At 33.1% G+C, this 13487-nt stretch overlaps 1 protein-coding gene across 2 annotated transcripts in view; it reads left to right on the top strand.

Annotated features, from left to right (window-relative positions):
• Positions 1-3905, top strand: part of LOC126738137 (gamma-aminobutyric acid type B receptor subunit 2-like) — a 332160-nt gene extending 328255 nt beyond the window's left edge. For both annotated transcript variants that reach the window (XM_050443311.1, XM_050443309.1), the window contains exon 15: positions 3399-3905. In XM_050443311.1, coding sequence (XP_050299268.1) covers positions 3399-3853 — 455 coding nt within the window. In that variant the 3' untranslated portion in view covers positions 3854-3905. The remainder of the gene's footprint in view (positions 1-3398) is intronic.
• Positions 3906-13487: the final 9582 nt, after the last annotated feature.

The following is a 13487-nucleotide window of genomic DNA, read 5'->3' as shown; positions in this document are numbered from 1 at the left end:
ACCACAATACTTTCTCCATATTTAATTTTCAAGATTGCTATAATATCTAAGGAACAGGGATATTTTGGAGAATAAGACATATTATGGAGTAATGCGTTTTCAAGAATTTTTTTCCTAATCCAACTGATGGCAACGCCTTTTTGTTCAACCATTAATATATTCTTAAGGTCATTAAAAGGGTAGAAACTTATGACGTTCGATTTTGTCAATGTCGCCTCTTTTTTATTTAAATATCTAGTCATACAGAGTTGGTGATATTGGAAGTCTTTTGCTATCATACGAATCACCAAAACCTTCAATTTTTGTTAGCATGTTTACGTCATTTAAGTCCTTGGCTTTCTTCCAAATTTCGTTTTGTCGCGAAAATGAAGAAATGTTTATCAATTTTCTACTATAACCTTTTACATACACCTTTATACTTTTTATACTTACTATATTTTATAACCTTTTATACCTTTAATATCCCGCATTTTTTCATAGACAAAGCATAAATCTTGCTTTAACAGTTTTTCTCGAGATTCTCTATCTTACTTTTTTTATTAACCTTTGTAACATTTTCTTCCGATTTATAATATTGCATATTATATTTTCGCCGATATTGAGCATGGTATACAGGATTTTTGGCCATAAATTCATCCTCATTCGTCTTTTCCATTTTAAATAAATCTGAGATATCATCAAATTTCAACGTGGCTAAATTAAATAATGCAGGATAGCCTTGTCTAGTCAATTTCTGAACAGTTTCGTGGGAAGAAACATAAAAACATAGCAAAGAAAATGTAATAGAAAATGATTAATTGAATATTAACATACAAAATAAGCTAACATTTTAGTCTTAAAATAAAAGATATAAAAATAGCTATACAGAAACCAACACCTATGACGTCTTAAAATTTGTTTTTACAATTTGAAACCTACACCAAATTAAGCCTTACAAAAACTATACCTACCTCTTACATAAAATTTGTATTTACAATTTGAAACCTGCACCAAAACCTTACAAAAAATATACTTAGTTATATTATACTAATTATACAACACAAAATACCATATAAAATACCACATTCTATTTTTGTTAACTTTACAGCTATACAAACAAAAAAATAGCTACAATTAAAATATTATCTAGCCATTAAATACACAAAGAAATCTAGCTTATTTTTTATTTGGATAGTACATTTGTTTTTCAATTTTTCTTTTCTTTTCAATGCCCTGAGAATTTTCTTCCTCCACCTCTTTATTTTTAAATTTGTTGATTACAGCCATAAATCTGGAAAATGCATTTTTATCTAAACTTCTACCACAGCTACAAATTTCTTGCATCCTCCTGATAATTGATTTGGCTAGTTGTGGGTTGATCAACAAACAAAACATTATCCTCTTCCTCTTCACTCACAGTTGGGGAACCTACAACAAACTCGCTCCTCTGCTCAAAAATTGCTACAGCATGTATATGCTTACAAAGTACTGTTTTGACAGAATTTTCTGGACACTCACATCTGTATTTATGTAAACATATTTTACAGATGTTACAGTTTGTCAATATTATACTTCCTTATCAAATATGCAAGGTCTCCTCTTGTTAGTAGGTTTAGTCTTTGTATTGTGTTGTTCTGAATTTTCCCAGCATCTTGAATTATCCTTTCGTTTGTCACTCCTGCAGTCAATTGCCCAACTACAATATTTTCTTCAGCCTTGGACAACCGTTTTGTTCTTAACTCATCTGCATGTCCTACATGAGTTTCCACAAATTTCACAGCAACTAATCCTATAGGTATTAAAATTATGAATGAATGTAACTACCTATATAAAAAACAATAAAAGATTACTACCGCTTGTTAAAACTTTTACTAAAATCCTTGAGGGACATGATCTTGGAATACGAAAGCTTCCCCCAGACTTCTCACTTCTCACTTTGCATGCGCTATTAAATCCTAAAAGTAAACACAACAAAACATACTTATGTATGTTTGATAATGATAACTAAGACTTTGTACAACCTCTGATATCGCTCCTGTTGCAATTGAAAAAAATATGGTGTTCTTCCCCATTCTTAAACTTCTTTCGGATCTGACAAGCATAATCTACTTCCCTATTATTTTGTGCCCTCCAAGATGTGAATTCTTCAAAATTCCTAAAATTTAAAATTGATTCTTTGACAGTTATATGGTGAATATCAAGCAAATGTTTGTTTAAACAGTTAAAATATGAAAATGTCTGCATATCATTAGTACACATTGGACATATAATGTGTTTTATTTGTTCCTTCCCAACAAATTCAGGGTTTAAGTGGAAGGAAATTATGCACCAAGAAACACTGGTAAGTTTATTGAAGGGTAATGAAACTCAAAATTGTTTGTTTTTGAGCCCAAAACCAGCACATATATGGATTGTTGTATAGATAATGGAGTAAACACTCAACACTATACACTATGAATTTTCACTCAAATAGTCGCAAAGCTGATATAATTGTTGATAATTAAATCAATTATTAGGAAGCAAGCAAAGCAAATAAAATCTGCAATATAGGTTATAATAATATAAGTTAAACAAAACCAATCCGTTGATTTTCAATTTCCTTAGCTAATCGGCAACGAAATTTGACGTACGAACTTTCACGAAAGGATCAGCAGTGCTGCTCCACTCTCAATTTCTCTGATTGGCTGGGCATATTTGTATTTTAACGTATGCTTGTAATACGTCGCGATACCGTGGCGTGCCGCGAAGTTGATGTTTCAGCACTTGACAAAAAAATCGTATTTCGCACACCGTTACCAGTAGATAATTTTTTTTTCACCAAAAACTTTTCCATTCTATTTGGCACATTTTTCGTCGATTAATCATATATCTATCTTCAACCGTTCAAAAATTTGCTCGTTGTTGAAATGTTCTCCTCAGGTTTGGTACCGCGCCTCCTTTTAAATAATCTGAAAAATTCTGTATAAATACAATATTTTTTTTGTTATTGCGTTGAAATCTAGAATGATTAGGCTTTCGAATGCTGCAAGAATTTTGAAAAAATATGGAAAAACGGCGTCACAATCGCGAGTTAAACACTAAAAATTGTTTTTTTTACGATAACTCAAAATAATCGCAAAATATTTCTTTATTCTTTTTTGCAATTGCTAATTTAATAGAGCCCTTCAGATTTGCATCCGTGAACTCATTCCCCACATAGTACATATTTTTTCAAAAGTATATCTTCGAGTGCACAGTACATGATCGAATTTCGGGGTGCTGATTCCCGACTATATCCAATAGACGTTGAAAAATAGCAAACCGTAACATTGTCAAATCTAACGTTTCTTATGCATACTTTCTATTTCCTCTTCTTTGTTAGACAGTTCCCTCATAAACAATCAGCATAAAAGCTAAAGTTTCTTCTTTTTTTCTTGCAGCTCTGGTGGTACTCGGATTCTTCATGTGTTGGGCCCCCTTCCACGCCCAACGCCTCATGACAATCTACTTCAAAGACAGCGAGGCTATCGAAGAAGTCAACTACTGGATGTTCTTTATCACCGGACTCTGCTACTACTTCTCCTCCACCCTTAACCCCATCTTATACAACGTCATGTCCGAGAAAATGCGCACCGCCTTCAGGGAAGTGTTCTGTGGTCTTAAAGGGAAAAAAACCCCAAGACGTTCGGGCACTTTTAAAGACACGAGTCATACGTACGTTTCGATGCACAAGAATCACAGTCATAATCACCGTAAGTTCGATGGGCTCGAGGAGGATTTGTTCATTTGTAAGGACAGTACCAGTAATTTACTGAGGGAGAGTCAGAAGAATGGGAAGAAGTGTTGCTATAAAAGTGATAGTGTGCAAGGGATTATGAGTGAAACTGGGGTCTAAGATGGTGGCCTGCTAGATTAAGGTTTATGTGTAAATATATTTATTAAATGGATTCGTTGGTTTTTTTTAAGGGTAGTGGGCTAATTTTCTGCTATGTACCTCGCTAAGGTTTAAGCTAACAATATACTCAGCATGCTATAAAAGTCAAATTTTTTGAGGATAATGGTTGTCATTCATCTAGCCAGCTACTTACAGGATTTTGCGAGTGTCCCTTTTTGCCTCACCTAAAGTTTTAACTGTTTTGACGCCATATATTAGCTTTGTTTTTGCAAATTGTTATGTCATGCAGCAGCAATAAAACTCTTAGAAAAGCTGATCCGTATTGTTCAAGATTCTTAAATACATTTATTCTGTAAAACTTTTAAACAGTTTTAGAATGCGTTAAAGTTTCTACCTCAACCTAGGATTTCATACTTAATTATTGATTAAGCAGTTGAACGATATATTTATTTTAAATTAAAAATGGTTAATATATGTTATATGCATATTTGGCGAACTGAAGCAGGTTTATACTTTTTTTACACCCAAGTATTTCACAGTTTCATCCAGTTCAACCTTTACAAACCACTTACGCTTTTGCCTTTTTTTACATTGATTTGAAACTTGATCAGCATCAAGATTTTGAAAGCTCAGGCTTGTTTTCTTATCAATCAAAAGGCATTTAGAAAGAACCTTCTGCAACTAAGGACCTTCAGATCGAGCCAGTTTTTTATTCATTTTTAAGCATACTCTCAATTATTTGTTACTTTTTATCTGACGATGTTCTTTTTATGAGGTCTCTCTGCTAATTCTACCGAGAAAAAGTATTGCTTATGGTCTGTTAGATTATTTATGTCTAAAAAAAATCATAGAGCCCAACAATGTTCCTTGAGGAACGTTCTGTAATAAGGCCTGTCGGGTAATAAGGCCTATATTCAAAAAAACCGCTTTAAATTAATCCCAAATCGATTGCGTTGGGTCCGCGTCTCCTATTGGTCCATTTACAAACGACATTCGAACGGACTACCCGCGTTCCTCGCTTTCGGGCGTCAGTAAGTTCCAACAACTTGTATCGGCGGGTCGCCGCGTGTGATATTATAAGGATACAACGAACAAAAACGTAAGTATTTTTAGTATTTATAATTGTATTTTTAATTTATAACTGCAGATATTTTGGTTAGACTTTATATTTTGTGATTTCAATAGTTTATTAGATTAAATTTAGCCGACATAATTTAAATTAATTTACATAATATTTCGTCATGGATGGGTAATAAGACCTATAAAAATACGCTATAGGCCTTATTATCCTCATGGCAAATTAATGTTTTTATTAACGTATTATTAAACTTCTAAACTATTCTCGTTTTATTTTCAGTGATTTTTAACATAATGCCTCCTAAAAGGGCACCTTGGTGCGAGGAGGATTTAATATCAGCAGTTCGATCTGTTCAACGCGGTACTCTGAGTACATATGGGGCTGCGGCAAGGTTTAATATTCCCAGAAGAACCATTAGAAATCATGTTCAGAATGGAATCCTAATAAAAACACTAGGTCGTAAATCTATTTTAAAAGAAGAACAAGAAGCTGATCTCGTTAAAAGAATAATAAGATTTAGTGATATAGGTCTACCTGTGACTCCACGGATCCTTCGTCGATTGGTATTCAGATTCTGCGAAAATAATAAAATTGCTCATCAATTTAATACAACTTCAAAACTTGCTGGTAAAGACTAGCTAAAGGCTTTTATGAAGAGAAATCCTGTAATTTTTAAAAGAAAAGCACAGTTTATGAATCCAGCTAGGGCTCAAAAACTTAATAAATTTATAGTTGATGATCAATTTTTAAAAATAGGGAAAATGTATGATGATCTTGATATAATTAATCACCCTGAAAGACTTTATAATATGGATGAAAAAGGATGCCGCTTGACTATTCACCACCAGCCAACCGTTTTAGCTAAGAAAGGGGTAAAACGTGTTCACTTTCAATCGTCATAACATGCAAAGAGTATGACAATTGCAGGATGTGTCAATGCCCTTGGAATACCAATACCTCCTATGATTATTTTTAAAGGAAAGAGGCTAAAGCCAGAATTACATGATAATTTGCCACCAGGAACTCTAGTGGAAAAATCAAGTAAAGGCTACATGACTAACGAGCTTTTTAAAGAATTCCTCAAGCACTTAGCCCGATACAAAAGTCCAGGAAGGTTCCTCTTAGTTTCTGATGGTGCAGCTTGTCATCTTGATTTGTCAATTGTTGATGTTGGAGACTCACTTAATATAGATCTCTACTGTTTGCCATCGAATATACATGAGCTTCAACCCCTCGACAAATCTGTATATCGTTCATTTGAGCATCATTGAGATAATGAGGTATTATTTATTATTCTTGGATCAGAATCCTAACAAAAAGCTGACCAAATCACGTTTTAACATCATACTTTCAAATGTTTGGACTAAATGCATGACACATAGTAACATTATAAACGGTTTTAAGGCTACTGGTCTGTTTCCATTAAATCCCGAGGCAATTCCAGAAACAGCATTTGCTCCTTCAAGTCTCTCAGACGTACCGGCACCGGATGATACCAACAAAGAAAATAGGCGTCCACCTGAATCTCCTCAACCTGGTCCGTCTGGAATGGCATCCAACAAGTCTGGCAAATGTTCCTATTCCAATGTTTACTCTTCTGACTCAGATTCGATTGATGACTATATCCCTCTTGCTGAATTAAAGAGACGAACAACAAAAGTCACTTCTTTTAATGAGCTTTTGCCCACACCAGTAAAAACTAATGAAAAACCTAAAAAAAATCGAAAAAAAGCTCTAAACTACAAAGGAACTCCAGTCACTAGAGATCTTTTTACAGAGGAGAACAAAAGTCGTGCCAAATTGAATAAAGATATTGAAAGCTCCAGGGAAAAGTTAAGTACCGAATGGTATTGCCATGGATGTGAGGAAGACAGGCAGGCCGATATGTGGCAGTGCAGCAAATATCTTAAATGGTACCATGAGGAATGTGTTGGCTTAACAGTCAATGACATGGATGATTTTGAGTGTCCCGATGGCTGCTAAACTTCGCCCAATTAACGAGTTGTGCCATTTTTATGTATAGGCTTTATTAAACCTCCATCGGATAATAAGGCCGATTTGCGTTATTTTTTGTTTTCTAGTTTTTTTATAGATAATTTTTTTAAGTTTGTTATAATTAATATAACCTTATAAGCACTTTGGTGTATTAAACTAAATATTAAAATTACAGTCTTTCACTTTATTCAATTTTTTTCTTAGCTAGGCCTTATTCCCTTCAAGTACCTTACACACACTATAATATGGCCTCAACTAACTTTATTTTCCATAGGTACTCTTTGAGTTCTACTTAATAAATAGCTTTTTATTAGTTTGAAAATCATACTTCTAAAATCTAAAAGATAAAGCTTTTATAATGCAAGCTTGTGATTTACTGTGTCAAACGCCTTTCTGAGTTCCAGGAAAATCTTTGTACAGGGAGTACAACTATCTAAATTATAAAATATAATATGTAATTGTGCGTGCGAGCCGCTAATTTTGGGGCGTGACATGCACGTTATTTTAAGATAAAATTTGAAAAAAATGTTTGCCTCGTAAAACGCCTCCTAAGGTAAAGGTACTGAAAAATTAATGTTTGGCTCATAATTCTTAAACCTAATGTCACAAGAGTTTGGCAAACGGCAAAAGAATTGCATTAGGCATATTGTTCATAAACAGAAATTTACAATGGTCATTTGAAAGTAGTGAGGCACAAGTGCTTATTCTTAATTAAAACTTTTTTGTTGTTTAAAAATTTGGTATGGAAAATATGGTCTAATATGAAGAAAGGAAAAGTTATTTTCCTAAAAAAATTTAGGTACTCTTATGGCACTTCAAAAAGTGGGTTAAACTTATCATTCTCTAGCAAAGAACGTTCGCAAAAATCTGTCAGCGTATGAAATTCTAATAGTTTGTCATACTACTGCGAGCGATTCTACCATCGTTTCTCAAACAAACACTGGTAGACTAGGTTTTTTCCATAACCCCTTTAAAAATAAAATTATTAAATATATCTGACCACTCTGCCAATATGTCTATATCTCCTATTACAACACTAAGTTGCAATATTAAAAGTATCTACCCAGCTATACTCTATTTCAGAAGTGTATAGAGCAATAAACTGGGGAATTCCGTTCTGTTTGGCTACATTTCGTGGTAGTTCATAGGCGCAGGTACTTATAATATTTATGAATTTAATTTTCACGGATTAAATGCCTTTATTTTGAAAGAGATTAAATACTAAATAAATACTTTTAAACCTTTTGTATAGGTACCTATCTTTTAACGCTTTGTAACATGCAAAAATGGGGTCAGGTAATATATACAGACTATAAATACTTTTAAATCATATTTTAAACGTTAGTAGTCACTGCTACGCTGTAGTGTAATCACAATATTATTATCCCAATATTTAAAAAATGGAGGTATTCAGTCCAACGAAAAGATGTACTAAAAATTCTCCACTATCGCTGAGTGAAAAAGTTATTATTTTAAATGTACATGATTGCATAAAACACGATTACCCTAGTTTTACTGTGCAAGAAATTGATGAAAAATGTTCTCGAATGAGTGGAATTGGAAAGTCCACCATTTTCAAATTGTTGCGGGAAAGAAAAGTAGCAGGTTAAGTGGAATCTCCCAAGCAAAAGCCAGGACGACCTACAAAAGTCCTTGATGAAAATGCTAAATGTATAATTCGAAGAAAAGTTCACTCTTTTTATTTTAAAAAGGAAATACCCACCCTAGACAAAATTTTAATGGAGCTTGGCCGAGATGACAGTATTCCGTTGATAAGTAGAAAACTTTTATGGAAAACTTTAAAAAATATGGATTTTGCCTGGGAAAAGCATAACCGCAAAGCACTTTTACTGGAGAGCGACGAAATTATTTGTTGGAGACGACAATACTTGAGAAGTATCAAGCAGTACCGCAGGGAGCAAATGAAAGTTTTTTATCTTGATGAGACGTGGATTAACGAAGGTTATATAGTCCAAAAAATGTGGCAAGACAAAAATATAACCAGTGCTCGCCAAGCTTTCATAGAAGGCCTGTCTACGGGTATTAAAGTACCTTCGGGAAAAGGAAAAAGACTTATTATCACACATATTGGAAGCGAAGAGGGATTTTTAAAAGAAGGTCTGCTAACCTTTGAGTCGACTCGCACAGGAGATTACCATGAAGACATGAACTCAGACGTTTTCGAGGACTATTTTGGTGAAATGATAAAATTTCTTCCGGCTAATTCGGTGGTGGTTATGAATAACGCAAGCTATCATTCACGGCGAATAGAGAAGACGCCAACTTCAAGTTGGAGAAAGCAAGAAATTATCGATTGGCTGACTGCAAAAGGTATTGCGTTTGAAGCAAATTTGATAAAAAAAAGAACTGCTGGCAATAGCAAACTTACACAAAACTCGTTTCATAAAATACGCCGTGGAAGATATAGCCGAAAAATATAATATAACTGTACTGCGATTACCGCCATATCATTGCGAACTAAATCCTATAGAACTGATATGGGCGCAGATAAAAGGATTTGTAGCAAGACAAAACACGACTTTTAAAATGAAAGATGTTAAGCTACTGTTTAATCAAGCCATTACGGAAGCGACACCAGAGAATTGGCGAAAAGCAGTCCAGCATGTAATTAAGCAAGAGGACAAAATGTGGGATCTTGACAACCTCATCGATCAGACAGTCGATCCTTTAATTATAATGTCAAGAGGTGATGACAGTTCGTCAGATGACGAAGACAATACAATCTATTATAATTTAAAATTGTTATACACTGTTCAAAAAGTGCCAGATCTAAAAGTGACATTTTCAACTGTTTTACTCTACATATTATGTTCAATAAATTTGTGAAAAAAATATATTATTCCATTTAAACAAAAGTAACTTTCTAAAATAAAATAGCATTTAAGTACATTAATTATAAGGTAAAAAACAAGTCCCAGTTGCACGCCTTTGGCGAACCGTTTTTAATGTTTATCAGTGGGTAACAATGGGCAAAACTCATAAATTGACCCAAAACCGGGTGGCACTACCTGCAATCAACGAAAAGAAAGAATTTTACATTGAAACTAATACCCAACTAAGGTAGTGGCATAAAATATTGGTGGATCACCAGGTACCACTTTTGCATACCTAATGAGGTTTTATTGCTCTACACACTTCTGAAATAGAGTATAGTATAACAATTACACATAAAAGTGTCGTTAAAATTAGGTTACCAAACGAGACGTGATGTGAAAATTACTTTCTAATATGTGAGAGACAAAATACGTAATACTGAATTTGTCATCTGTAGAAAAAATTACGTGAACCGTGGGTCACTTTTTCATTTTGTAGACCATAATTAAAAATGTATAATAATAATACGCAATTTAAATAAACGTATATTTAGTAATATTTAGAAAATATATTTTCACAAACCTTGATGTTAAGATATAAAAAAAACTTATTAAGATTTTAAAACTGTATTTAGTTTTAGGCTGAAAAACAATGTTTAAACAATAACACTTGACAGAAAAGGTCAAAAACAAATTACTAAAAAATTATTCCTTAAGAAAAAATTAAATTAAAACACCCTCTCTAATCCAATTAGCCGCTTATCCAATATTTTTTATATCCAAAGAAGAAAGTTTTACTCCGTCATAATTTAATAAACTTCCTTGCTAAAAGAAAAACAAATATGGGCTTAAAACTGCCAACCGTAATCAATTTTCGGATTCTCTCAATTTGGGCCAATTATTTGGGGTTTTTCATTTCCGGTTTCGGTATTTATAGACTAACAAAGGTCAGTTCCGTTTCCGGTGTAATTTCGTTAGCCCTTTGAGTGAAAAGACAGATTTTTGAACGGGTTTTAATGGAGTTCAAGAATCGATGGAAAAAATTTGGTTGTATACTATGCATAGGCCAAGCTTTTCAGATGGTTCTTATTGAAGATATTTAGAATGATTGGTATCTTGATTTATCATTTCCATAATACATAATAGTGATTATTAGCTAACAGACTTATCAGAGTTTTTATCATGGTTAATAAAATTCTACTTTCCTCAACTATGCACATAGTATAATTGTTAATTGTGTATTAAGAAAAATGATAGGACTTTTCAGCTAATTTTTTCTAACCAACTCAATGGTAAAATCAGATTTTTAATACCACTAACTTTTCGCAAAATCAAAAAAAAAAACTATTGCAACAGTGTACAAATCGCATCAATATTAATTTGATTATTTCAATTTCAAATGATGTTAACATATTGACACATACCTCTATTATGATTTTTGTTATTAGACCAAACACGATTAATATTCCATTGCGATCTAACAATGATGGGCTGACTTTTTTGCGTACCATTTTCAGTGCTTATCAATCGACAACAAAAAATAAGTAATAATCAAATCCAGTGACCTTGTTTTAAATTTTGAAAAATTATTCTTAGATGGCGCCACATCAGTGGCGGTTCATCAGGAGAGGCAAGGGAGGCTTAGCCGCCCCATCAAATTGTGATGAAATAATAAAAATATTTAACAAAAATAAAAAAAGAAAATATTTTTTTTTCCAAATAATAAGTACCGACTCTATAACTTCTAATACACCAATATAGCGCGAACCAGCCATACGTCATACTGTTAATTCGCCGCGACTCGCATCCGTTTTTAAACAGTTGTAAGAAAAGAGAGAAAGCTAACCGGCTTCATCCTCATCGACACAGAACGTGGGCGAGAACACGATACATTACGAAATAAGAAAAGCCATACGTAGCAAGGGAGGCAAGCCTCCTCCAGCGGTTAAAATCCAACGGGCCGTGCACTCGATTTGGCGCCGACAAACGTCGTTTTCATCGCGCGAAATAAGGCGCCAAGGGAGGCTAGCCTCCGATCATCTGATTAACCTGATTTTTGTTTTGTTTTGAATTTTCAGCAGTTTTCAGTCATTTTGATTTCGGTGATGTCTTTTGCCCGCGAATTTTGACAAGGTAGGTGGTTTTGGCTAACGTTTTTATTGATTTTTTTTTTTTTCAATTTAATTCAATATATTCAACTTCAATATAAAATATTACAATTCTAAGAATATAAAGCACCTAGATACCAGAGTATCTGTATGTGCTATGGTAGAAACAATTTAAAAATTCTAATATATTAATGTTGTTACCCTTAGCAGGCCAGCCGTTATATAAATTAGTTCACAATATTTAACATTTTAAATAAGTTTACCCAAAACTACATAACAAAAATCAAAAACCAGACAATAAAAATGAGAAAAAGAGAAAAAAAAAAGATTCATATACTATATACACATATACATTTTAACTACAAAGGTATTATGTAGTATTTTACAGAATTTTCTAGTCTTTGGTACCTAAAACCTATAATATTTGAAACAAAATAAATAATTGAATAAATGTCCATACTGAGATTTTTTTCTTTTTCCCTTATGTATTTATGTTGTGATTGCTATCAAGTAAGAAAATAAAAAGTTTGGTGAAAAGCAGAATATTGATACAAGCACATATGATCAATCAACAAAATTTTCTTTTGTTTCCTAATATATAACTTAGGGCATGCTCATTAAACTTTTTGTAGTATTTCTGTTGTTTGACATTTTCTGGGAGAAGATTATAAAATTTTGGAGCTAAAAATACTGCCGAATGTTGACCAAAATCTCGAATCATATAAGGTAGTACAATTTGCTTTTTTTTTTTTAGTTATTAATATTTTTTATTATAATATTTTTAGTTATAATTTTTTTAGTTGTTAATTAGTTTTGATTTTGTCGATTCATCGATTTATGAATATATAAATCGATGAACATAACATATTTTCTATGTTAGTGTTGAGTACTTAATTTAAGGTATTTATCGTGTTTATTAATTTATTATTATGTGTATTTGAGTGATTATTAATCATCAAATCATTTCTAATGTTTCTTTGCTGAAAGATGGACAAATTAAATGAAATCAATCAAGCTGAAGATTTAATAGACTGGCTGCTATTAAACAATTTTAGTTCATTAACCTTTGATGCCAAATTGTTATTAATACTGGTATTCAAAGTCCACCTCCAGCTGCTCGCCAGAAGAAATTTTCGGAGATTTTGTCAAATTCGTTTCATAGTCGATCGCCCGCCGAATGTCGCATACGTAATGTCAACTAGAAACAAGGTGATCTCTCGCCGGCGGGCGATTTGATAAAACTCGGGAGCAGTGTTTTACAGACAATCTCCCGCCGGGTTAATACTTTCGCAATTTGAATATTCCTCCAGATTTCAGCGTGGCGATCGGATTTTGTAGATAGGTACTTCCGCGACGCGCCAAAAAGTAAACACGTTGGTAAACGATAATAATGGAAGACGCCTACGATATTGTGAGATTAAATGCAGAACAAGATGAAATCAATGACATAAATAATATATTACATGAGCCTGTACTTCGTCGAAGATATATAAGGGACCTTGACAATCTACTTGATTTTTATAATGATGTGCAGTTTAGGAGGCGATATAGATTTAGTAAAAATGTAGTTCTTCATCATTTGACCGCGTTAATACAACCGCATTTGCAGAAAGTGAACA

The sequence above is a fragment of the Anthonomus grandis genome, chromosome 7 (assembly GCF_022605725.1).
Source record: "Anthonomus grandis grandis chromosome 7, icAntGran1.3, whole genome shotgun sequence".
Taxonomy (NCBI): domain Eukaryota; kingdom Metazoa; phylum Arthropoda; class Insecta; order Coleoptera; family Curculionidae; genus Anthonomus; species Anthonomus grandis.
The sequence above is the reverse complement of the archived record's forward strand: the minus strand, read 5'-3'. Positions and strand labels throughout refer to the sequence as shown.